Source organism: Melozone crissalis, unplaced genomic scaffold (genome assembly GCF_028551555.1).
Source record: "Melozone crissalis strain CALT ecotype California unplaced genomic scaffold, PUWL_Pcris_2 ptg000016l_1, whole genome shotgun sequence".
Classification (NCBI taxonomy): Eukaryota; Metazoa; Chordata; class Aves; order Passeriformes; family Passerellidae; genus Melozone; species Melozone crissalis.
Window position 1 is genome coordinate 14,434,905 of NW_026535794.1, and position 24,703 is coordinate 14,459,607.

Consider the following 24,703-nt stretch of genomic DNA (forward strand, 5'->3'; position numbering starts at 1 on the left):
ATCTTTTTAATTACCATCTCTATGCACCTTGGTCTTCTGCAAATAAGAACAGAAGTTCATGAATGGTGGCTTCATCATTAACAGCTTAATAGAGAATATTAGAGCCACTGTAACTCATGTAGATTCCTTAGTTAAACCTAAAATGGTTTGCTTTCAGTTCTTTTAGGGTTGAGTGATTTACAGTAAAGACAGGGTGGGAGTGTGTGTTTACTGGTTTAACTTGTTAAACTCCAGAAACTTTATCATTTATGACCATCTGTTTACATTATATCATGGGAATTTTTTTACTTTTTAACAGAGTAACATAAATTGATGTAAAATTTTATTCTTGTCTTTGTCCATCCATTCTGATTGTAGAAGGTGGGTGGATTACAGTGCCTGGATGTTTTTTTCCTAGTCTGATTGGTTTTTATTTTTTCTTTTTTAACAAAAGTGAGGCAGGGTCATTAAATTTGTTACTGCTTTTAAAAGTAAAGTGCTTGCAGATTAAATGGTAAAGAGGAAAGCTGGAATTGAAGGAAATAAGTGATGAGGGTGTTTGTGCAGCCAGCTTCCCTTCCCATGGATGGAGCAGCCTCAGAGCTCATGCCAGGGGTGCAGAGCCATGGAAAGCTGCCTTGGTCGCTCTGCCCAGCTCAGGGCAGGGGATGGTTGGCCAGACAAGCACCACTCTGTGCCCTGGCTTCACACACTGCTGAGCCCCAGCTGGCCCTCAGGGTTTCTTAGGAACATGAGGTCCCCGGAAAATCAGCCATTTTCATTTATGAAAAGGAGAAAGTCTTGACGCCTGGGTTAGTAACGTTTCTCTCTCTTCATTCTCTCTCTCTGTCTCTCTGTGTCTCTCTGTCTCTCTCAGTAAGAATGGTCAGAGTATAGACTGTCCATGTGATGGTGTAAGAGAGGTTGCAATAGTCACGCTGGGTACCAAGGTAGAATTATGAAATTATTTGTATAGCCCTCAATGCATGGAGCAAATCCTAATCCCTGTCCATCAAGTTATGCTAACCAATTTGAATCTTTCCTGGAACCTCACTCCTCATGTGTCATAAAAACAATTTTATATGTTCACTGAAGCTGCAGAAAATGCATGTGCCAGAACTTCATAACAGCTTGATGTTGTAGTAACATGGGTCCTTATCCTCCCATTATTCTCTTTCCCTGTGTATTTGCTTTCCTTTGTGTTATGTCTATAAGAGAATGCAACTTCTTTGGGGTAGTCGCATGTACAACTAATAAAAGATAATAAAATAGCAATCCAATGTGTGAGGTGCTTCCTTATGTTTCTAAAAAATTCAGATGTTGATTTGGTCCATAGAGACTAAATGTTTTTGCAGTTAGATTGCAGAGTTTCCTTTTGATCCTGTAAAATAATGATGTTAGATACATGCTGTTAATGAAGAGTACTCTTGCAAATTAACTGAACAATCCCTCAAAATGTTTACCAGGAGACAGAGTAAAATATTACTGTCAGTGTTGGCTCATAATGGCTGCTATTTTAACTTTGTTTTCTGTGGGTTTTTGTCTTCTCAATTTTTTTGGCAGTGCAATTCACTTGTTCTATTTTTTTTGGTATTTGATACTGTGTACCTCTAAAATGATGCAATGCTTTGGGGAAATATGTTGGATTTAATGAATTTACTATGTATGAGGGGCTAGGAGCAAAAATCCTTAGGGGGGTCAGAGAACAAGTGAACAGTCCATTAAAAAATCAATCATGCCCACAATTTTATGGAATTATTAATTTTAATAGTATTGTGCTTACGGCAGTATTTTCTTTAAAACCTAGCATTCATATGGATTATGAGACAAATAAGAAGAATACTCTTCAGTTTACCATGATTAAATTAATAAAATGGCTTTTCTTAAGTTTATTATTATTAATAATTTATTGATTCTGTGATTCTTTGATTAAGGAGTGTATCACTTAAGCTGTGGATCTCTTAAGCTACATCCTATATATGTTGGATATATATATATATATGTGGTGTGTGTTTACTGACAATCTTAAAGTAATTTTGAATGAAAAAAGAAGTTATCTAGGTGAAAATACAGTCAGCTTTCAATGACAAGGAATACTGGAACAATCAGGGGTGTACTTGATAAGACCACCCACTAGTCTTACCAAAAATTCTGTAAAATACTTGCTATTTGTAAATCCTCCAAATGTTGGAACAGCAGTTCATCCAAGGCCATAGAACATTGCCCCATGTCACTATGTTTAACTCTGGTTTATTGCACAAAAACAAGTCTGCTTGCATGATCCTTGAGTATCTGCCAAGCGCTGATCTTAAAATCTGTCTGGGCTCTGCTGTGCTGTTAGAAAGGGTTCTCCCCAGCAGTGGCACCAGTCAAAACCTTGAGGCAAGACTGGGCAATAGATTTCTGACTGTTGCCTTGAGTCTCCTAAGAAAAAGTTTATACTGCAGTTTTGAGGAAGCTGAATAAGAACCAAGTTCAGTTAGCGCTGGTCCTGTGCCAGATCACAGCTGTTTTACATATATGCTAATTTGGAGTCCCTCTTTACTGTGTGGTCACCTTGTCTGCCTATCACTGAATTGCTCAAATTGGGCACCATTGAGATGCTACATTCACATGGATGGGCTGAGAAAACAGCCCTGGGTCTTTGTGGTTTTGTTACAGAAGGTCTTTTATCAACTCCAGTGTCTCCTATGTACCTATGGTTTGCACATCTTGCTAAGATCTCTTGGATGTTGCAGACTGGAGATGTGTAGAATATCTTGAGCTCTTAGAGATGTTTATAAATGCTTATAGTTTTACACAGGCATTGCAATGTTGGATAGACAAAAGGAAACTTTTGTCAGTGACCAAGAGGAATCAGTTAATATGGATGTTCACCTTGTGCTGTGCTGCTGCATCTAAACCTCTGGAAGCCCACAGACCTTTCCAGTCCAGAAACCTCTACATCTGGTCTTTGGGGGCCTCCCAGAGTAGGTTTGCTCAATATTTAGCCAGTGTGTACATTGATACCCTGCAACCTGATTGCCCTGATATGTTTTCTGGATTTTTCAAGGCACTTTAGTGTAGTCTCTTTCTTAGGAGATAAAAGGACAGAATTGCTCTAAAAACCTACTGCTTTTGTCTTCCAGTTGTTATTGGCAGTCTTTGCTGGAGGGAGACATCCCTCCAAACAGCAGGTTCTGATATCTTTGTTTCTCCTCCTTCCATACCCTTGCACTTTTCCTTCAATTTTATTTTTTGATGTTTGAGCTGCTTTTTTTTTTTTTCATTCTTTTTCTTTCCATTTCAACTTTGCGTTCATTACAAAATATATTGTCGGCAAATCCAAAACCTTTGCCTGAGGTCTTCCCTTCTTTAGCACAGGCATGTGCAGTTCTTGGCACATATGGCAAGGCTATATGTGCCAGTGATCTTCAGCCTTGGGCTGAGTTCCTTTAGTAAAGAAAGTTCTTCCTGACCTGAACAACTTTACTCTTTGTACCTGAGTAGTAGATAACAGAGGAATGAACTAAGTGCACCTCTTTGTGAAGTTTTTAAGAAATTCATCTGAATCCAGCATGCTTCACTGCTGGATAATGCTTAAAAGATGAAAGTTGCAATTCTCATGTAATCTCATGATTCAGAGTTCGTGATCCATCTATGGGCAAACAGTGCTTATGCTGTAATCCGCCTCTAGAGGCACTTCTTCTCTTGGAAGCAAAGTCTAGAGGATATTTTCTCTGTTTGGTTAATACACTGATTTAAGAGCTTTACTAATGTTCTGTAAATCTCTGTGTTACCATACAAGTGTTTTAATCTTAGTATTGTATTCTTCCTCAACTTCCACTGAAACGGATGCAAAATCAAGCACTTAAACACCTGTGTTGGGAGGATCAGTCTTGAGGAGATAAGAAGAAACCTTTTGGGAGAGGATTAAAGTGTTGTGCTGGTGGAAGTGCTGTGGCAGAGGCTCCGGAGATGCTGGCAGGGCAATAGAGCGGTCAGACGGGGGCCTGTGTGGCCGGGGCTCGCTCTGCTCTGCCGCAGCAGCTGTGCAGTCGCAGCCTGTGCAGTGCTGTGCAGTGCTGTGCTGTGCAATGACAGCCTGTGCTGTGCAGTGCTGTGCTGTGCAGTTGCAGCCTGTGCTGTGCAGTGCTGTGCAGTCGCAGCCTGAGCTGTGCTGTGCAGTGACAGCCTGTGCAGTGCTGTGCTGTGCAATGACAGCCTGTGCTGTGCAGTGCAGTGCAGCCTGAGCTGTGCTGTGCAGCCTGTGCTGTGCTGGAGCGCAGCTAACGCGGCAGAGCGATGCCGCGCTGGGTGCGTGCATGGGAATAGCTCTGCACCAGAAACATCCCGCTGTGCTGGTTTCCCCCTTTCTGATCCGGAAACATGACCTTTTGTTCCTCTGCCTTACTGAGGCCGCTACATGTACGGATTCTGCCGTCGCTGTGCCCAGAGTGCCGCCCGTTCCCGGCCGGAGGTGCCTGGGGAGCGGCGGGGCCGGGAGGGGGAGCTGCGGGCTCGGCGCTGCCGGCCCGGCTCGGCTCGGCCCCGCCGGGATCGCTCCTGCGGCCGCGCCCGGCGCCGGTGTCAGCTGGGGACAGCCGTGCTGAGCCGCGGGGATGGCTCTATGCGGCTGGGGATGGCTTTGGGTGGCCAGGGATGCTCTGGGTGGCTGGGGATGGCTCTGGGAGGCCGAGAATGGCTCTGTATGGTCAGGGATGCTCTAAGAGGCTGGGGCTGCTCTAGACGGCCGGGGATGCTCTGGGCAGTCAGGGATGGCTCAGGACAGCCGGGGATGCTCTGAACATCCAGGAATCCTGTGGACGGCCGGGGATGCTCTGAACATCCAGGAATCCTCTGGACAGCCGGGGATGCTCTGAACAGCTAGGGATGGCTCTGGATGGCCAGGGATGCTCTGGACAGCTGGGGATGGCTTTGGGTGGTCAGGGGTGCCCTGGACACTCAGGGATGGCTCTGGACAGTCGGGGATGGCCTTGGATGGGTGAGGATGGCTTCGGGTGGCCGAGGATGGCTCTGGACAGCTGGGGATGCTCTGAACAGCCAGGGATGGCTCTGGACGGCCAGGGATGCTCTGGACAGCTGGGGATGGCTTTGGGTGGTCAGGGGTGCTCTGGGCGGCCGGGGATGGCTCTGGATGGCTGGGGATAGCCCTGGGCGGTTGGGGATGCATTGGGAGGCCAGGGATGGCTTTGGACAGCCGGGGATACTCTGGGTGGCCGGGAATGCTCTGAGCAGCCAGGAATCCTCTGGACGGCTGGGGATGGCTCTGGAAGGCCGAGGATGCTCTGGGCGGCCAGGGATGCTCTGGACAGCTGGGGATGGCTTTGGGTGGCAAGGGATGCTCTGGGAGGCCGAGGATGCTCTGGACGCCCTGGGATGGCTTTGGACAGCTGGGGATGGTCTGGGCGGCCAGTGATGGCTCTGGGCGGTCAGGGATGCTCTGGGCAGTCGGGGATGCTCTGGACAGCTGGGGATGCTCTGGGCAGTCGGGGATGCTCTAAGCGGCTGGGGATGGCTTTGGAGAGCCAGGGATGCTCTGGGCAGCCGGGGTTGCTCTGTATGGCTGAGGATGGTCCTGGACGGCTGGGGATTCTCTGGGCAATTAGGGATGCTCTAGGTGGCCGGGATGGCTTTGGACAGCCAGGGATGGCTCAGGGTGGTCAGGGATGCTCTGGGGGCCAGGGATGGCTTTGGGCAGCTGGGGATGGCTCAGGGCGGTCAGGGATGGGTTTGGATGGCCGGAGATGCTCTAGACAGCTGGGGATGGCTTTGGACAGCCAGGGATGGCTCAGGGATGCTCTGGGGGCCGGGGATGCTCTTGGCAGCTGGGGATGGCTTTGGACAGCCAGGGATGCTCAGGGCGGCCGCGGAGGAGGCGCTGCTGGCTCTCACGGCGGGGAGGGAGCAGCGCGGAGCCGCGGGGGCGCTGCCCGGGGAGGAGGGTCAGGCGTCTGCCCTGCGCTGGCAGATTTGCTGTTACTTTTGGAGCTCAGTCAATAGGCTGACAGCGCTTTTTTGTGCGGATGTAAACAAGGCTGCGAGTAGAGTGGGTGTCGATCACGCGTTGTTTGCCCTAAATTTAGAGGGAAACATTCCGCCTGTTCATTAATAGTTAAAATATTTTTTCCCCCCAAAGGATTCGGCTATTCCATAAAATGCTTCCTGTATTATATTTTCCTAAGGGTATATGGGTCTTTATCTCTAACATGTAATAAACTTCTCTTCATCCTTCTCTAGTACCATTAAAGCCACAAGGCCTTTGTTGTAAAAGTATACTAATGAATAGAAATGTTACAACAAGAACAGAAGTCTTGTGTTTTCCCTTCATCATGCATCATCCATTTTAATTAGACGAAAGGGTGGTGAGTACTGTGACAAGAGTCTGGAATTAAAATCATTAATTGATGTCAAGCTGACGAGAGACTGCTAACATGAATTTACTGACAGCAGGAAAGAAATTAACCTTATTACTTTATTTAGTACATTGGGACTATTTATTATTCTTTCCTGTGTAAGTTCAATGTGTTCTGTTAGTGATGATAGATAAAGACAAATAATTAATAAAACCTACATTGAGTTTTATTACCTCCTATCAATGACATTGGGATGAAAACCACATCAATAATTTACAAAAAACAAACCCACCACATCCTTCTAATCAATGTAACTCGTCAAAACTGTTGCTGCAATATTTTTGATATTTTAGATGAGTATAACAGGCTATACTCTCTAGCCAAGTAGAATTGCAAAAGTGATTTGATTTAAAACCGTGCCTTAGTTTCTTAATGTCAGTGTTTCAAAAAATGAAACATATTTTCTGCAGCAATGACATTGATTGGAATAACTGTCTGGTTTGATCATCATTGGAAGGTCAGCCTAACAAAGATGAGTTTTAATGTTAAGCATCTTTATTCTTTAGATGAAAGAGTACAGCAGTGTCTTACAGAATGACAGCAGCATCCTATAGATAATTTGTGACCCAAAGGTCATAATAAAAGAATAGAGGGAAGGTCATCCTGTAGTAAAGGCCATCTGGAACTGTTAAAGTATCAGATGGAGTAGGGGGCTGAACAGCAGGACACTCTTGGTGTCTTTCCAGATTTCCCAGAGAGACCATAATATTTTTATTGGAAAACCCCAACTTTTTTCCCCCTTAAGCAAAATATTTTCATTGAGCAGTTTCATCTTACTTTAAGGAAAAAAGACAACATACTGTGATAAGGAAAGGATTTTTGTTTCTTACAATGTCTAAGAGTTATCTGTGTTTTTGAAATAACTCAAAGATTCAGCTTTACTTTTGCTGCTGCCGTATTTTGATGCCACTTAGCAGCTTTCAGAAAACCTGTTACCTCTAAAACCATTATTATTACTGCAAACATTCAGAATATAAGTAATTAGTGAAGTTTTCCATTAAAACTTTCACCTTCTTCCCAGCCTGTAATAGAGGAGAGGAAAAATTCCTCAGTGATCAGAAAATCAGAGCAATATGTTTCTCATTCTCACTTATTTTGTGATGGGGTCTGCTTGTCTCAGTTTCATGGAGATTTGTAGCATTGTTTTTGGCAGTGGTTTTTTACATAATGGATAAGGGTGCAGGATATGAAAAAAAGAAATCAATGGCAATAATTTTTGGAAGAGAACACAGAAGTGAAGCATGTGAATATTGAGCTTTGGAAAAACATTTCAGACCAGTTCCACTTCATAAAAATACTGACTTTGGGAGCTATGTAAATTGAAGCCTTCATAGAATAATAGTTACTGGAGTAGTTTTTCAAAAAAAACACCACATATTCTCTAACTACATATTGTGATTAGAGAGATTTTAAGACATCGTGCTAAAAGCATATTTTCTGTATTATTTTTCTATAGTGATTCAATACATTGCACTGGGCAAGGTCTAGCCAAGTCCCAGCCAAGTCCCTCGCAATATATTGAAAAAAACATAATTTAGGTAGTCTTTATAATATTCTGTGTTATAAATTAGTTTAAGATGTCTTGTAGATCACATAAATTCAGTACTCTCTTAGACATATTAGTTCAAAGTAAGAGCACTAAAATGTTTCACTTTAGAATGTCAGGAACTTCAGGCTAAGGTAGCAGCATGTCCTCTGATGTCATAAGAATTCTCCTTTAGTGGCAGAGTTACTGTGGCAATGACTTATTTGAGAATTAAAATAGCTGTATCATAGTTACTAACTCACTGAACTTATTCTTGCTGAATTGAACAGAACTCAAAACCTGTCAGGTTTTCCACACTGCACCACAGGACTCTGTTTGACAGTAAAACAAGGCACTAATCCTACTCCTTTTTATAATTCTTAAATGTAGCAGCAAGTACTTGACTAGCCAGAAAGACACCTAATGATGCATCTGTAACAGGCAGATCCATCCTCCCTCCACAGCACAGCTACAAACTTTATTTTGTAACCAGTTACTAGAAGAAACCCTTTAGGAGTTATGAGACAGCTGGCTCTGTTTCTGGCCACGCTAGAGATTTGTGCTGTCCTTACTGTGACCCAGTGAGGTTTTAGAAGTGAATCCTCAGAGGTGTTGTAGTGTGAATTTGAGGGTCCTGAGCTAAGATATTGACTTATAAGCTATATTCTTTATTGGTTTGGGTTTTTTTCTCTTTTCCTTTTCTTTCATCTTCAGTGTATGAGATTCACATAATCCTTGCTTTGTTGTGAGGTTTTTCATTGCTTTTTTTGTCCCTTCATACTGTTTCATTTTCCATCTTCCAGATTAGGCTATTTTATACATAGTACTCTAGAAACAGAGAGCAATGGACCTGAAATAGAGCTAGCAGCAGAATTTTGTGCCCACTTTTGTTACTGGACTTCTGCTAGAGGAGCATGACTGGTGGATAGGCTCAGCTCAACCAACTGATAAGAGTAGCTCAACCTCCAGTTGCTGCCTCCAGTATCTGGGAATGACTGATTTGAATCATGGTATGATGTATGGTGCCATTTGAAATGTGGTTTGCCTATGTCATTTGCTTCTTGCACACATGGGAACAGCTGCTCCTTACACACCTAGCTACAGAATTCAGATGTTGCCCACCAGTGCTGCTCTCTGGAATTATTCTCCAATTGGGGAAAAAAAATGTACTGGAAGAAATGATCCAAGCAAGTCCGCATGAAGGAGGAAAGCAGAGCCTTTAAAGTGAGGAGGGATGAGAGCAGGAGCTTTTATTTCAGCAATAGTTGAATATCATGATCTCTTCCTTTCTACTTCAGTCCAGCAGAAGAGCTGAATTGGAGATTAGAGCTAAGATAATCTAATGATGAAGAACCTGTTGTCATAGGTGTGAATATCAGCCTTTCTGGCCAGTTTTGTTATGCAAAAGAAAAACTAATTTCCATTTTACTTTCAGGCAGCAGTGATGTTCTTTGATGTAACATGGTTCCCAGCAGGGTAACAGTCTCATTTGCTCATTTGTGTGATCCTCCACTTCTGGGGTCACTGATCCTTGGATCAGACATGAAAATAAGGACAGAAAATTTCAGTCAAGGTAGTGTTTGTTCTGGAGATAGGAGAACCTATGCTGCCTATGTACCTGCAACATTCTCCTTTGGTTGAAACATACGTATTCTTTAAAAAAAGCACAGCAGGCAAACCCTCCACCCTACAATGTGGCAGACTGCTAACTGTAAAGTAGGCTGAAAGCTCCATTGAAGTGTAGGCAAGATAATTTGCAGATTTTTTAACCCAAAGTAAGCAAGGATTTTCACTTGTTTACTGCAACATCCAAGAAAGCAGGTTTGAGATATTGACAAACCTGCTGACATGGACGTGTCGTCACTTTGTAAAGACAAAGGGTGAATCAAGAAGGTCAGGTGATAAGGAAGGATGGGGGTGAAATATATGAGATTCCACAAGGTTAGAGGAAATAATTTTAATGTCTCCTTTAGTTTCATCAATGTCACTTGATTTCAAATTGGTGTTTGCACTTCACCTGCTCATATGCATAATATTTACTTTCTCTCCTGCATTTTTTCATTTCTTTACGTCTTCATTTGTATTTTGCTGCCTTCTTTAATAGCCTTCTTTAATATAACTCCTTATAAAAATGAGCATAATGTTCTCTCCCTAATATATTAAGGCACTTAAAGTAATCACCTTATCACCTTTATCCTTCACCTTTTTTTCTTTTTTAACTGCAGCCCTCCTGGGTTGTAGCTCATTAAACGTTTTTGAAATTCTCATGCATCTCTTCTGATTTGAGGAGGGGGGATCTTCAGAGAGACAGTAAGTACTATCACATATTCTAATTGGCAGATAGGCTGTGATTGTTGAAGGAGAAAGAAAATTAAGACTGTCTGATTATGTAGATACATTTCTTTAATTTGGAGATGATGGGCAGCCTTTTAAATGAAAAAAAATGTAGTCCTTGTTATATTTCTCAGCTGTTGTAGAACCAATACATAGGAAATATATGTATGTAAAATTTCTATGGAGGTGCAGAATTATAGATCTTTAAGAGACACCATATCACTTTTTTAAGGTAGTATCTGCAGGGTATGCTATTCCTGCAAGATGCTTGTTTCATCCTGGTGGGGGTTTTTTTGTTTATTTTTTTTTTCTTTTCCTTGGTTTACAATAAACTCTACAGCTTCCTATGGCAGTCTTTTCCACTGCCTTTTGTTTAGGAAGTTGCCCTGCTCACAGTATCTTAATTATTCTTGCTTCAATTAAATACCTAACACATTATTCTTTTCCTCTGGTGTTTGCAGATGGCTGTTATGTCCCCACTCTATCTTTTCCTTCCCCAAACAGCTTGATGTTGCTGACTCATATATGTTACCCAGTAGAACTTCCAGATCCATTCTTGAAAAAGCAACTTCCAGATCCATTCAAGAAAAAGCAACAGATTTTTTTCTCTACGTTTAATTAATTGTTTATTTATTTGAACTATGTAAATTACCTTCTAGTTGCTGTTATTTAATTCTATTTTTGTAGCCTACTCTGTATTTCAAGAACATTTGAAATCTTAATCCTTTCCTCCAAAGTTCCTTCACTTGGGTTTTCTGCAGATTCAGTAGTGTCCTGATTAGTAATGAAAAACCCTGAGTAAATTCAGTGATCTTCATAGAAAATATCTAAATCTGTGCATTCTGGTGACTGTGAATGTATTCTCTCGACACTCTGTAGGAGCAGCCTTGTTCAACCTATTGCATCCATCCCCTAGCTGTTTTTCTTAGCCTGGGACTGTTTCTGCTCTGTTCACAAGGCCATTTCCCGTGTTTTGGAAGGGAAATCTGACTGACCTAAACCACATCTGTTCTTGATAACTCTATGGTGGCTACTGCTTGTCCCATTATCTCCTCTGTGCTTACCAGTAGTTTACTTAAGGAGGGATTGAACTTAAAGTCATGAGTCTTTGATTCTCCTCCTTCTCTGAGGTATGTTTGACTTTTCCTGGTTTTTTAGTATTTTAGCTGTCCTCAACAAGTTCTCCTAGTTGCTGAAAAAGTCTGAGGCTGCCTTAGACAGTTGTATGTGTCAGATGAACTTCAACTACCTTAACCAGTTTCTAGCTACTTTTTTTGCTGGTATATTGAAGATATTTTTGTTATTGGTGGTAGTCAATTATGCTGGTCATCTGCTTGCAGTCAACCATTTCAGTGAAGACAGATGCAAAGGGAAAAACCATTAAGCCTCAGGTCTCCTCAGCATCATCTGTCAATATCCTTCCCTCACTGCCGCGCAGGGGAGCAACCTTTTCTTTGCTCTTCCTTTTACTGCTAATGCAATTACTCAATGATTTATTGTCATCTTTAAAGCTCCCTGCTACTTTTATTTCACATTATGCTTTGGCCTTTCTGATTTTGTCCCTGTATGCTTGTGCAAACTGACTACATTTTGCATGTGTTTCCTCATGTGTCTGAGGTCAGAGGATGGTCATATTTCAGTCAACTGGTCACACATGTGTATCTATAGCAGATAATGCAGAACTCTTAATTTTTTTTAATGACTTGAGAAAGTTGGGTCTCTAGCCTTTCAATTGAAAAATTTTATTTACATAGCAGTATTTTCTGACTTTTTAAAAAAAAGTTTTGAATTAAATGGGGGGAAATGAGGAAGAGGAGGTGACTTTCTTATTTTCAAGCCGTGGCTGTTGGTGGCCAGGATTATCCATTGTGCACAGTGATCCTTCGGAATGATTTTCCCAGGGAAGCAGATGGCTCTGCTGAGGGTGGTTATAACTGTGATAACTGAGTAGCTCTAATCATGGCAAGAAAAGCTAAGTGTCATATGCCAGTTCAGAGTGAAATCACAGTAATGCCTATAATCAAGGTACCCTCATTAGAAGGCTAGTTGTCAGAAAAATTCTGCTTGGCTCCAGACAAAGGTCAAAGAAAAATAGAGGAGAGGACAAACTCCCATATTGACTTGATTGCCAAAAATTAGAAAAAGGGCCATTAAAGCCCCAAAGGCAGTAGAGAAGGTTGGGGGAGGAGCAGTGAGACCTGGTGTGCTGTGCCTGCAAGGTATTTTTCCCTAGCAGAGAAGGAGGGGACAGATTTGACAAGATCTGGCTGCTGGCCAATGCACTTTCTGACCTCTTTATTAGAAACGATATCTGGCAAAAATTGGGCTGAATGTGTTCATCCCGCTGGACTAACTTGAACAAGCTGCCTGGCTTTCTAAACGTGTTGTTGTTTTTCTCTGTTTCCAATCCATCATCCCAGCGCATGCCAGTCTGATGGTAGAAGAACTGAGAACTGGCAGCCGTGAATGGCTTGTCATTAAGCTTCTGTCCTTACACAATGCTGTTTCCATCCTTAATAAACATTGTCAGCCATCTCACATATGTGGAACTGCAAGCGTTCAATACTGATTTTGTAAATGAGTGAGTCTCGGTGGAAAAGACGAGGGTGTGGATTATCACTTGGGCAATAGCTGAATCCTGGCAGCAGCAGGAGGATTAATTGAATTGACCAAGCAATTGCACACCAGAAACAGCAGCCAACTTTTTTTCTGCTCTTAGAGGAGGACATTGCTGCCATTGCAGTGTTAAATGTAATGTACTAGCCATGAATATCCTTCCCATGCTGTGTTCATCAATTAAGATAAGTAGTGATTTTTTTGCAAGGACCTAATTCACTAATATTGAAAAATCCAAACAAAGGAGACTGAAGGTCCCGGGGGATTTGGGATATACTTATATTTTACTCCCAACTTTAGATGAAATAAGGGCTGATTTCTTTTGACAGCTTTGCTTATTCACTTTTACTAGCAACAGCTCATCCAGCTCAATGGATTTGCTTTTTCTGTTAAAAAAGTTATAGTTCAGAGAACTGCAGTAAACATTTAGTTCAGGGTGGAATTGAATCCCAAATTAATAAGATTACTTAGCAACCACATATGAGTTACATGGCTAAATGCCCTTTGTGGTCAAGGAAGGGCTACTCAACACAGTTGGTAGAGCCTGGAGAAGGGTTTGGCTTCACCTCAGAATGTCCATATTACAGATGTTCAGCTGAACTGTGTGCTGGCCCATGCAGCAGCTGCCTGCTGTGACTGAATCTTGACCAGCTCTCCTGGGAGTTCAAAACTTACCTTGATACCTAAATTTAGGTGTTTAAAATGGTAGTTGCCTTCATCTGAAAGCTGAATACCACTCACAGTTTATAAGAAGGGAACAAGGTAGCTGCTGTTTCCTGGGGACAGCCATGCAAAAGCTTTTGCCTTTTTTTTGCGACCACCATTTCCTGTGCATAGATAGGAATTGCTGTACAATGGGTATGTCTATCATTACTGGATTAGCTTGCAATGAAAAGCTCTTCTAACAATTATAGGAAGTTCTGCAGCTAACAATATTGTCATTTGAGGCAGTTATCATTAGCTTTTGAATTGAATGGCACACAAATGCATGAGGATAGTTTATACTGAACATTATAATTTGAGTCTCAAAAGTATGACAGTGTGTTGTTGACATTTTCAGTGTTAACACTTCAGCAGGAAGGGTTTAGAAACTTCTTGGGATAGCTTTTGTATTTTTAAAAGTTCAGTTTAAATACTGAAAAATTGATTAGCAGTTTCTGCAAAAACTCTTTGATGATGAAAAGAGTTATGTGAACGTTAAGCATTAGCATTATTATTATTGTTATCAAACCACCACAAAATCCTTAGGACGGCCATAAATCCTCAAAATTAGCTGATCTGAAATCTCAGACATAGGCGTTTTTATTGTGCCGTGTCATGAAGGAATACAATTCAGTGAAGACAGCTTAATACACTTATCCACAATATGAAACGAAAGCACTGTGGTCAAACACTTCTTCGGATACTGGATTTCATTAATGGGGGTGTTGCTGATAAGGGCTGAAGCACACAGCGAGTTTTGGTTCCCATCTGTGCTGCACAGTGTGTTTACATAACCATTTTAATCTTCCCCTCAACAGTCTGCCCTGGCATTTCCCATATCCATACTTGATGTGCTATGTGCTAACAAATGATTTAGGGTGCATCAAGCATACACACACATGAGCACACAGAGGGGCCAACATAAAATACAGCATCACATTAAGTTCAAGTCCTTATATAAAAATATATTCAGAGTTAAAAGCTATTATAATTCAGAAGGGATAGTGCAGTATTCAGCTGAGAGCTCTTATTCTTTTCAAGAGTATGCCTACATATTTTTCCCTAGTCGTTTGGTTCCTTCAAGCTGAAAGACATAATGTTTAAATGTGGTATGTCCTTGAAAAGGCAAACCCAACCATATTTTAAACAATATTCAAAAATATCTTAAGCAATTGAAATACCTGTACTTTTTTCATGTGAAAGTGCTAGCATTTTCACACTGGCTTAAATGTAAAGCACAAAAGAATAATTAAGAGAAACAAATTGGAACATTTTGGGTTTCAGTATAGTCAGACACTTTATACCTTTAATTTTAGTGTTATCTTTTGTTAAATGTTATTGCAGTTACTGGGTACTTTGTTTATAATTAACAGGAAGATTAATGTGTTTAGACTCTGATTTTTAATACTATCTATTTGTATTAATACATTGTATTAGCAATTGTAGAAAATACTCTAAAATTTTTTTTGGTAGATATGGACATAATTACTTCCATAACACTTCAGCAATCAGTTCTTTCCCACTTGATTGGGAATAAGTATCCCTCATGGAGCCATGCACGGGAAAATCTGAATGCTCTGGCTGCAAATGGCTCAGCATCCAAACTATTAAAGAGCCAATAAGCAGATGCAGGAGAAAAGGTTTTTCACATGAAAACCTTTCATGAGGGAACTCATGTCTGCACCTGTGGGGAGTGATATGATCTTCACGGTCAAAAAGCTCAGAAGGTCACTGCCCTCTCCCATAGCAGTTTGTGTAACACAAGCAGATATCACCTGTAACCACCAGCTAATTCTGTTTTATAAGCACTTCAGGTAACAATGTTTTCTTCTGATTGAATTACTCTATGCCACATTATTGTTACACTGTCTGGTTTCATGCACTGAAATTTTGGTTATCTAAAATGCATGGATTTTTTCCTTCGAATTGGTGTCAGACAGTGTTCCCATCTGTGATGATAAATTATCCATTTAAAGGAAAATTAAAGCTACCAATGTCCAGGAAATTTCTGATTTCCTTTGCTTCTCCCATTCAGAGAACAAATATGAGGAGATAAATACATTTCTTCACAGAGTAAATAGTACTGGACTACAAATTGGGAAGTAAACTACAGTGAGAGGAATCAGCATGCATAGGTGGTTTTCAGAGCTGCTTTTCCTCCTACATAGATACCTTCCAAGTGATTAAGGCTGTAACACTTCTGAATTAACAGTTTTGGGGTATTGGAGAAGGTAAAATATATGTTTTTATTTTTAAAATAGACCTGCAGAAACCCTCTTTGAGTCTGAAATTAGTTTTGCATTTAAATTTGAGTCCCTCTCCACTGTGAATTAAACAAAAACCAATTCCAGTCTGATGTTGCTGAAACTGTAGAGGAAAATTCTCTCAGCTGACTAGCGTTTTTCCCTATTAAAATAAAAAGCAAACAATAAAAAAAAAATTTTAATATATGCAAAATTTAAAAGTTATGTTTGTTTAAAATGAACTTTTAAATTTTTTTTTCTTTTCACTGTGACTGAACATGGGGCATGTAAATGGGTCTTTGAGCCATCAGTGTAAGTGGTTCTGTCTGTTGAAGGTAATTCAGTCAATCAGTTGTATCCCAAATCACTATCTATGGTCAATACTTTCAGGATTTGTGGGGGAAAACATGTCTGTGTATCCATCCCTGTATTCCCTTATTTTTTATGGTGATCTTTGTGAAGGAACAGTTTGCTTGGGATTCAGTCTGACAAAGAGCCATTTCTGATCTTCACATACCAGCTCAGGGCTGGATTCACATGCTTGAACACAGATGACTTGTGTCATTTGGGCTGTCACAGTCTCAGGGACTTCAGCATGACCTGGGGAGTCCTTGCCCAGCAGCTGCAACTCCATCAGGATTACCTGGGGGTGTCAGGTGGCCAGAGCTGCTTGTATTTGAGCTGCTCAATCAAGGCTGGGTATCCAAGCTCTGAAGGAAGGCACAAGCAGCAGCATCAAGAGTGTCTCTGGAGTGACTTCTTTCATTCTCTGACACATGGATGGTTCCTGACTCTGGAGTCTGCTGCCAACAGCTCCCGGCCACCATAAGGAGACCCTGCACATGTGGCTGCTCTGAGCTCACCTGGTGTGAGCACTGGGATTTCATGTCTTTATCTGCAGTCTGAATCCCACCCTTTGTGTATCCCCTTTTGTTTTTGCAAATCTAATCTTGAGGGGGCCATTTTAAAATTCCCAAGAATGTCAAAGTTACCTAACTTTAAGGCTTTTCTATTTTCAGAAGAGTCGAGGCTTGCTTTCAAAAGAGACAGAGGCTTTGAATGGGCTGCTCTTGTTGAAAGTTGGCAAACAAGATGTCCTTGGAAATGGCACACAGCAGAGATGCACAGAGCCGTAGTCTGCATGGATGGATGCTGTCACTCTGTAGCCATGGCTGTATTAGATGAAAAAGGAGCACATTTTACTAATGGAAGGGAGGAGACAGCTTCATTTTGCGATGACGACAGAGCATTAAACTGGTCTGGGGCGACAGTGTAAAGGGGGGGTGTGGTCAGCTGGCTGTGCATGTGTGTGTGCAATACATCAAATTTCATAAAATACCAAAGAGACTTCGAAGCCCTGATCAAATTTTTGTAATAGCTTTATGTGCTTTTGAAAGTATGACCTCTGCTCGATTTGTGCTTGTCAGATTCTTAAATGTCATCTGTTTCTATCTGTCACTTTTTATCATACAGCTAAATTAGCGCACGTAGATATAAACCCTGTCCAGCATCACCTTTCATTTGTAACTTTAACACAAGGCACTTTCTGAGAAGACGCAGCCTGCTTTTGAGAGATGCCAGATTCTGTTTATATTTTTTAAAAAGCATGCACATCTCAAAGGAATCACACAAGAATCTGCCTCTGCTGTTTACTGCATGCATGCAAACATAAATATATCCATATATCCTATTCCTACACAGTTTTTAAATTCTGAAAAAATTTTTTTTTTGTAGAATTAAGCTAAGAAAGTACATTAAATACGTGCATTAGAACCATTAAATCCAGTATGTTTTAATGGAGTACAATACAATACAAATTATGTCAGGCCAGGTAATAGCACAGGCATCCTAGGAAGCATGAAACAATAGATTAGCTCTGTTTACCAGCAGCTATGGCTAGTCATTATTTAGCTAAAAATGCAACAAAAGACAGTGAATAATCAGATGTACTCCTTAAAGACCAATGTTGATTGTTAGCGTTGTTTCAATGTCCAAGGTAAACTTGAGACCTCATGGCAAACTGAAACTGGAAACCTTCACTGGCTTCCATTGAGATAGGCTACCTAAAGTGTCTGCTGACTGCTGCTTTCAAACGCCTCAGGAGGGACACCCATCGGTTTCAGCCTTCTCTTAATTTTTCAGAATCCAAGCGAAAACTCGAGAATTCCGGGAGAGGCAGGCTCGGGAGCGCGACTACGCGGAGATCCAGGAGTTTAACCGGGCGTTCGGCTGCGACGCGGATCCGATGTACGCCGGCATCGCCGCCTACGACTCCCCAAACAGCGGCACGGTGACGCTGAGCGCCCGGCCACAGAGCCCCAGGGAGGGGCAGACCGTGGAGGCCTTGTACGCCCAGGTGAAGAAACCACGGAACTCAAAGTCTTCACCTGTGGACAGGTAAGCGCCACACATCAATCAGTGCACCCTCTCAAAATCCACCCTTGCGTTGCTTTGGTCGTGGGACATGGTTGTCCACATCAGTTGGAAAGGCAGAGCTGCATTTTTGTTAATGGCTTTTTAAAGCTTTTATGTAGAACAGTGTTGAACTCACTCAAATAAACCTGTTACAGAATGGGACAGGAAAGTTGTTTTCTGCAGAGCGGCTGCATTTCTTCTCTTTCTTCAGATGGTTTGGAATTTTGGAATCACTGTTGGGTATCGTTAGAATTAAATTCAAATTTTTAACATAATCAGGTTTATTTGTCAAAGCTCTAGCAGATATGTTTGTGGAATACAACATTTCTAATCTGTTCACAACTGTTACAAAATCTCTAAAAGGTTACTGTTGATATAGCAAAAATGGATTAAAGCTTACATGGATTCTATTCCTACTGTAGTCCTGAAGTTCAGTCTAACAGGCTGAGATTTTTGATTAAGTATTGACAAAGTGAGCAAATTTTAAACTTCACTCTTGAGTTACTTGTTGGGTTGTAGCTTATGATTTGTACTCTTCCTGCAGTTACATTATCTGAACTATGTCTTTCTTGTTTTTATGATGAAACTGGGCAAAATTCTATTTTCTGTTGATGGAGTTCTGAGTTAATTTGAAAACCGGAAGCTAAAAGAGGAATGTAAACTATCATAAAGTAAAAGTAGTGAGAGGCAGCATTCACTGGGGTTTTTTATGCTTTAACAGTGAAAATACACCTGTTTTCTTGGCTTACTATTCTTAACTTATAGTTCTGAATTTTCTCAGGATTACAAAAATTAAAACTAAAATCCTAGTGCAAGACATATTGTTCACTCATTTGGAACTTATTTATTTAGCTCATAGTCAAGCCATTCACTTTGTTTTCTACCTCATTCTTTCAGCAGAAAAATATTGAATTTTCAGTAAAATCAGCAAAGCAATGTCTTTGTGTGCAGTGTTTGAGATCTGTATAGCTTCTGCATGAGCAGTGGCATTCACCTTGCATATTCTGTTCTAGGTGGTAGTGGAGTAATTTATGTTTCAGCTAAATATCTAAAACTCTTTGAGGACTGAGAGTGTTGTACCTTACCCTCCACTTCATCTATTTTGGAAATTTTCTTTACATAATATCGATAGATATACATCCTCTAATATGGCAAATAAGAAAATTTCATCTGCATTGTGGAATGTGTACATTTTTACTAAAAATTGGTTGCACAGCTGCCTTTTTATTTTCTCAATCACACCGTTCTCTTGCATTGTGTAAAAGGCCTACTTTTCATAGTAAATAATTTATATATTGTGGGTATATGTACGTTATTTCAGTGAACGAAGCAAAATAATGTTAAAAGATGACAGCATCTGTGTCCTTGGAATTTTGCATTCCTCAGCCTTATATTGGCTGGCACTGGTATACCCAGGTGCCTGACATTTCAGCACTTTTGTGCCTTTGGAAATCAAGGTAGCTTGGTTGAATATGTGTGCCACGTGGTGACTCTCATGGCTGTTTTTGTTAGACCAAAGGCAGTGTTTCATGTTGGAGTTGAATGGCATCAATGTCACATCAACAAAAAAAAAAGTTCTTTGATACAAACCTGGCACAGCAAAATAGGAGACCTGCGTGACCCAGTTAACTCTGTGTGGTGGCTGATAAAAGAGTGAGGAGAGAGTGAGTAAAGTGGAAGATAATGGAGTGCCAGGGGAATCTGATGTTAATCAGGTAGGTAGGACTAAAGAGCAGTGCAGTAGTTTTGTACATTCAGGCTGCTCCTGGAGCACAGAGGGTCCTGTCTCTCACAGCTGAATCATGCTGTGACAAAAGGAGAGACCCAGCACACACAATGGGCCTGAGCAAAGTGATAAAATGCAAGTAGGGTACCAGAAATGGGGCATGAAAAACCAACCCTAGTCCTGTGAAAAAGGGGGCCACATTTGACAAGAAACACCCAGAAAGAAATATTTAATTCAGATGTAAAAATACTATTATTTGCTATAATTGTACTCTGAAATACCTGTTTGAGGGTTTGAGGCATGAAGACCTGGTGTATTAGGGTTTTCTTTCCTCTCTCTTCTCACATATGTATCAACAAGAGAGCTATGGAGATGGTGAATCCCCCCTGGTTCCAGGAGACCTTCTGGGGAATGTTGCAGTGATGTGCACAGTCTCAGGCTCAAAGTTACCTCTCCCAGGGGTCTGCACTTTGGGCCTAGTGTTGAGAGTGTGTGTCACAGAATCATGTAACAAATGGTTTGGATTGGAAGGATTTTAAAGACCACCTGGTTTGGCATGGAGGAGGTGTAAGAGCTGTGAGAGAGCAGCTTTCAGTCATCCTTGAGGTGTGAGAGGGGTGTCTGGGAGCTTCACCTTTGTAATGTTCAGTGTGAGAGTCTGGATTATGGCTGAGATACCTGCCCAAAGGCTGCTCTATCTTTTACAGCTTTATCTTAGATATACTAAGAAAGCATCATCTGAGCATTGTTCTAAGAATCAGTTGTCACCATGTGGACCTGAGGTGCTTGCTAACTCATTTGTCTCCTTGTCTGTAGAATATCCATCTCCTCACCCCATGTGCATTGCAACCTCTTTCTTGCTATCCCTTTTCAGCAGTGAGACCTTCCTCTTTCACTTGGCATTTCCTGTGATGCCACTTTTGACACCAAGCATCCAAATGCCTCTGCTCAAGGCTCTTCTCCATCTCTCTTCTCTGCAGTCTGATTTATTCTCATAAAGCTACAAGAAATTTGATGACAAATAGTTGGTTGCAGTTCTGAATCCTTGAAATACTGTGTACATGAGTGTTCACCCATGGTGAGTGTTATTTTCAGTGTTTTACTTCTTCTCCCTCCCATCCTTTCCTTTCTTCTGGATGATTCAGAGGTTACCCGAGTAGAGACAGTTGCTTCCAGCCTGGATGGAAAGGGAAATCACTCAGTGTGTTACCCTTGTGCTGAACTGCCAGGAGCTGATCATGGCCAGGCTGTCTCAAATCTTTAGCACGTTCATATTAAAAGCAGCATTGTTTATATGGGAAATGTTATTTCTATTGAAGTTTGGTGCTTAGTGCCAAACAAAATTTGACATTTAAGTATGTCCAAAAGGTTATTTAAAAGTCTGTTACAAAGGAGCCTATAACAAAATGTCCCATAATAGTTTGCATACCATTGCTGAATACTTATGACAATTTTTTTTATGACTTCTAAGAGAATTACTGTGGCTGTGTGTGAGGCCTTGTCAGGGTTTGGTTTCCTTTAATATTCCCCCAACTCTCTATTACTTTCATCATCACATGCCACCGACTGTTGTAAGTTTAACTGTATCATGGCAAATAGTGAACAGCAAAGTGGAGGACAAGTATGTCAACTGCTCATCAGTGTAGACAGATAGTACAAAACAGGAGGAAGCACATGGTGATTCCTTAAACATTGTGTGTTCATTTCTCTAAATAGAAAGTAGATTGTGTAATGTCAAAATACATCAAAGGAGAAAAAGATTTTAACTCACTCATTGGAGACATGCACAGCTAGATGTGTGTAAGTGACAATGACTTACCAATTTTACTGACAATGGCTATTAAAAAAACCCAGCCTGTAAATATTAAGTGCTACTCAAATATATCCTTAGAGGATTTGAAACTGGTTTAGAACTACTTTAATGCAGATTTGTATTGCATCAGAGTTCAATCATTAGTGGATATTTGGTGGAGTTTAAAGGAGAAAGTGTTGCTTGGTTGGTTGGTTTGGTTTTTCAGTGATTGTATCAGTTATGGATGTAACACTAAAAAAGTTATTTTCTGCTCTTTATCCTAGAGAATCAAAGCAGATTGTCTTTCTTAGCAGAGGAGTTTATTGCTCAGAAGAAAGGAAGCTCTAGCAATAAATAAATAAATAAATAAATAAATAAATAAATAAATAAATATGTTGGGAGAGATTGATGATCAGCCTAGCTCCATATACATGAGCTGCCCTTGTGACATCAGCTCCATCCAGTGCACTGACAGGGAATAGAGACAGGCTGCTAAGAAGTTTTTCACTTCTGTGTTAGGCATTGATGGAGTGAAGCAGAGGTGGAATGTATAATTTATGTTTATTTTATCATTTGGGAAAGAGGTGTCTCAAGAACATAGTTCTTGAGAATAAGGCTTTCAGCTTAGCTGAAAAATGTCTCTAGTATGTTTTGCATTACACAGAAGAGAAGCTGAATGACTGATCAATACTGCTTTTCATGTAGATGACAAGGATGCCATACAGTGGGGCTTTATGGCAATCACCTGACATCCAGAGCTGAGCACGATGCAGAAAGACAACTCCTAATGGCTGTCACTCTTTAATCATTTCCCACCAAGAGTGCATTGTCCTGAAATAAAATTGAAATAAAATAGGCACTGTGCTGCTGTAAATCTAAATAGCTTGAAAATAGTAGGTTAGACTCCTCCAGCTTGCTGAGGACATTTTAATGGAAACATAAATACCATAATCATATGCTTTTTGCATGCATTTTGCCATTAGAAGAAAAAACCTTCATTTTAGAAGGGAGACCTTTATGAACTGCTTTATTTTCTATCAGAAGTGGAATCAAGTTATGTCAAAGGAATATCTGGGAACTGAAAATAACCCCACTTCCTTTAACTGTCATTTGCTCAGTGCAAAGAGGCAAGATTGTTTTTTTCCAGGTCGGGTCACATACATTCCTTGCTGCTTTTCCAAAAAGAATGGGAGAACATTTTATTAAGTTGTTAACTTTGATTTTCTCAGTAATATCTTTGTGCATAAATTGGCATGAGAGTAATGAAACCTGGAAACTGCATAGAAACACTCTAATATAATAAAAGAATATGTAAAAAGTGAAATAAGCAGACCCTGTCTTTCTAGTGTATATAAAATAACTCTTAGCAATAGCAGAATGGGTCATGAAAGCTATGAAATACTATATTGCTGGGCTTGGATAAATATTTGTTAAAAAAGCTGGCTCTTGTGCAGCTATATTAAACTTCTTTATTAGTAGTGTCAGTCACAGGAGTGTTCTTAAGTCCGTGTGATCATTTATGCCTAGGAATTGGAGCTTACTGCCAGGCCCACCAGAGATAGAGATAGGAGTTATTACTTAGGTGATGCATCCTGTAAATGCTAAGGTGTTTCTCAGAAGAAGAGATTTTTTGATGGTTCTGGAAGTTGACTTGAAGAGCACTTTCATGAAGGGAAAGGCCCCGGCCCTGCAAACCATCTACAGTGACATTTAAAACCTGCAGAGCTGTGCAGAGGGCTAACAACCTATATTGAATAAGATTATGAGTAAGCTCTTCCCTCCTACCTCTGTTTACTTCTCTTTGCTGATCAGGGAGTGTTTTCCTATCTCCTGGATCCCTTGTTCTTCCCTGTTCATCACCCTCTGCCATCAGAGCCCTGCAGATTCCATGGTACAGGGGAAGGAACCACTGATGCAGGTGAATATATTGAAAATACACAAGTTGCAGGGACCTTCTTGTTTTGCAAACGCCATAAGTAATTGGTAATGTTTCAGAAATTAATTGTCACAGGGTTTAAATCCTTACCTTCCAGTCAGTATCACCCTTTCGTGGCATTACAGAGCTTCATTCCTGTGAGAATCTGACTTCTGGAAAGATTTTCCTGGCCTAGGAAGTGGCACATATGCCATTATTGAATAATCAGACTCCCCAAGGCAAGCTGCCTGGAGAGCAGTGGGTTAATGAACTGTTTGCAGTTCTCTAATGTGTAAAACTGAAAAAAATACTTGGAAGTCATTGTGGTATTTTTCCTCCTCTGTCTGTTATAACCCAGAGAAGGATTAGTTAGAGCCTCTGTGAGACTCTTCATGGGGTTTAATTTCACTTAAGCGCTAACGCATTGGGGTTTTTTGTTTCTCTACCCTTCATCCTATAAGCCAGTAATCCTTGCCCCCAGGACTGCCTAAAAATTAGCTTGGTCTCTCATAGACCTGTGTATTTAGAACCCAATAGTCACTATTAGCACTGGCATTTTATTAACTTAGGTTGGTTGTTTTCTTTTGTTCTTCCATCTTGATAGAATATAAGACAAGTTTTAATATAAATTCATGAGGATTTATGTAGGCTCCCTATTGTGAAAGTATGCAACTGCACTCCCCTGTTTGGGTTACCACTTTGGTGGAATAAATGGCAGACTTACAGTGAACTCTATTCAGGTCTCCCATTTTAATTACTTCGAAGTCCTGGTCTCTCTCTGAATAGATCCCAGGCACTGATACTGTTGTGAGAACCACATCTCTCTCCATTTACCACAGCCTCACTGAAACCCCAGTGGTTTCTCTTCCCCTCTCCTCTGTCTGGCTCGCCGTGCGATCTGAAGTGTGACAGCTATTTGTTTGTTTTCACAAAAGCAGCTGGGGTTAGTACCTCTACAAATGGTTGCAGTGGGCAAATGCAGAGAGAGATAAGAGAGGTGAACTTCCCTCCCTGGGTTACAGGACCAGCAGGTGAAGAGG

General features: G+C 41.0%; 1 protein-coding gene across 11 annotated transcripts in view; it reads left to right on the forward strand.

Annotated features, from left to right (window-relative positions):
* The window catches only part of PARD3 (par-3 family cell polarity regulator), a 445,695-nt gene that overhangs the window by 328,447 nt on the left and 92,545 nt on the right, over nucleotides 1-24,703 (forward strand). For 10 of the 11 annotated variants that reach the window (XM_054273679.1, XM_054273683.1, XM_054273680.1 and 7 more), the window contains one exon: nucleotides 17,958-18,212. In XM_054273679.1, the coding sequence (XP_054129654.1) occupies nucleotides 17,958-18,212 (255 nt within the window). Of the gene's footprint in view, nucleotides 1-856; nucleotides 930-17,957; nucleotides 18,213-24,703 lie in introns of those variants that run through there. The other variant, XM_054273688.1, reaches the window with a different exon arrangement.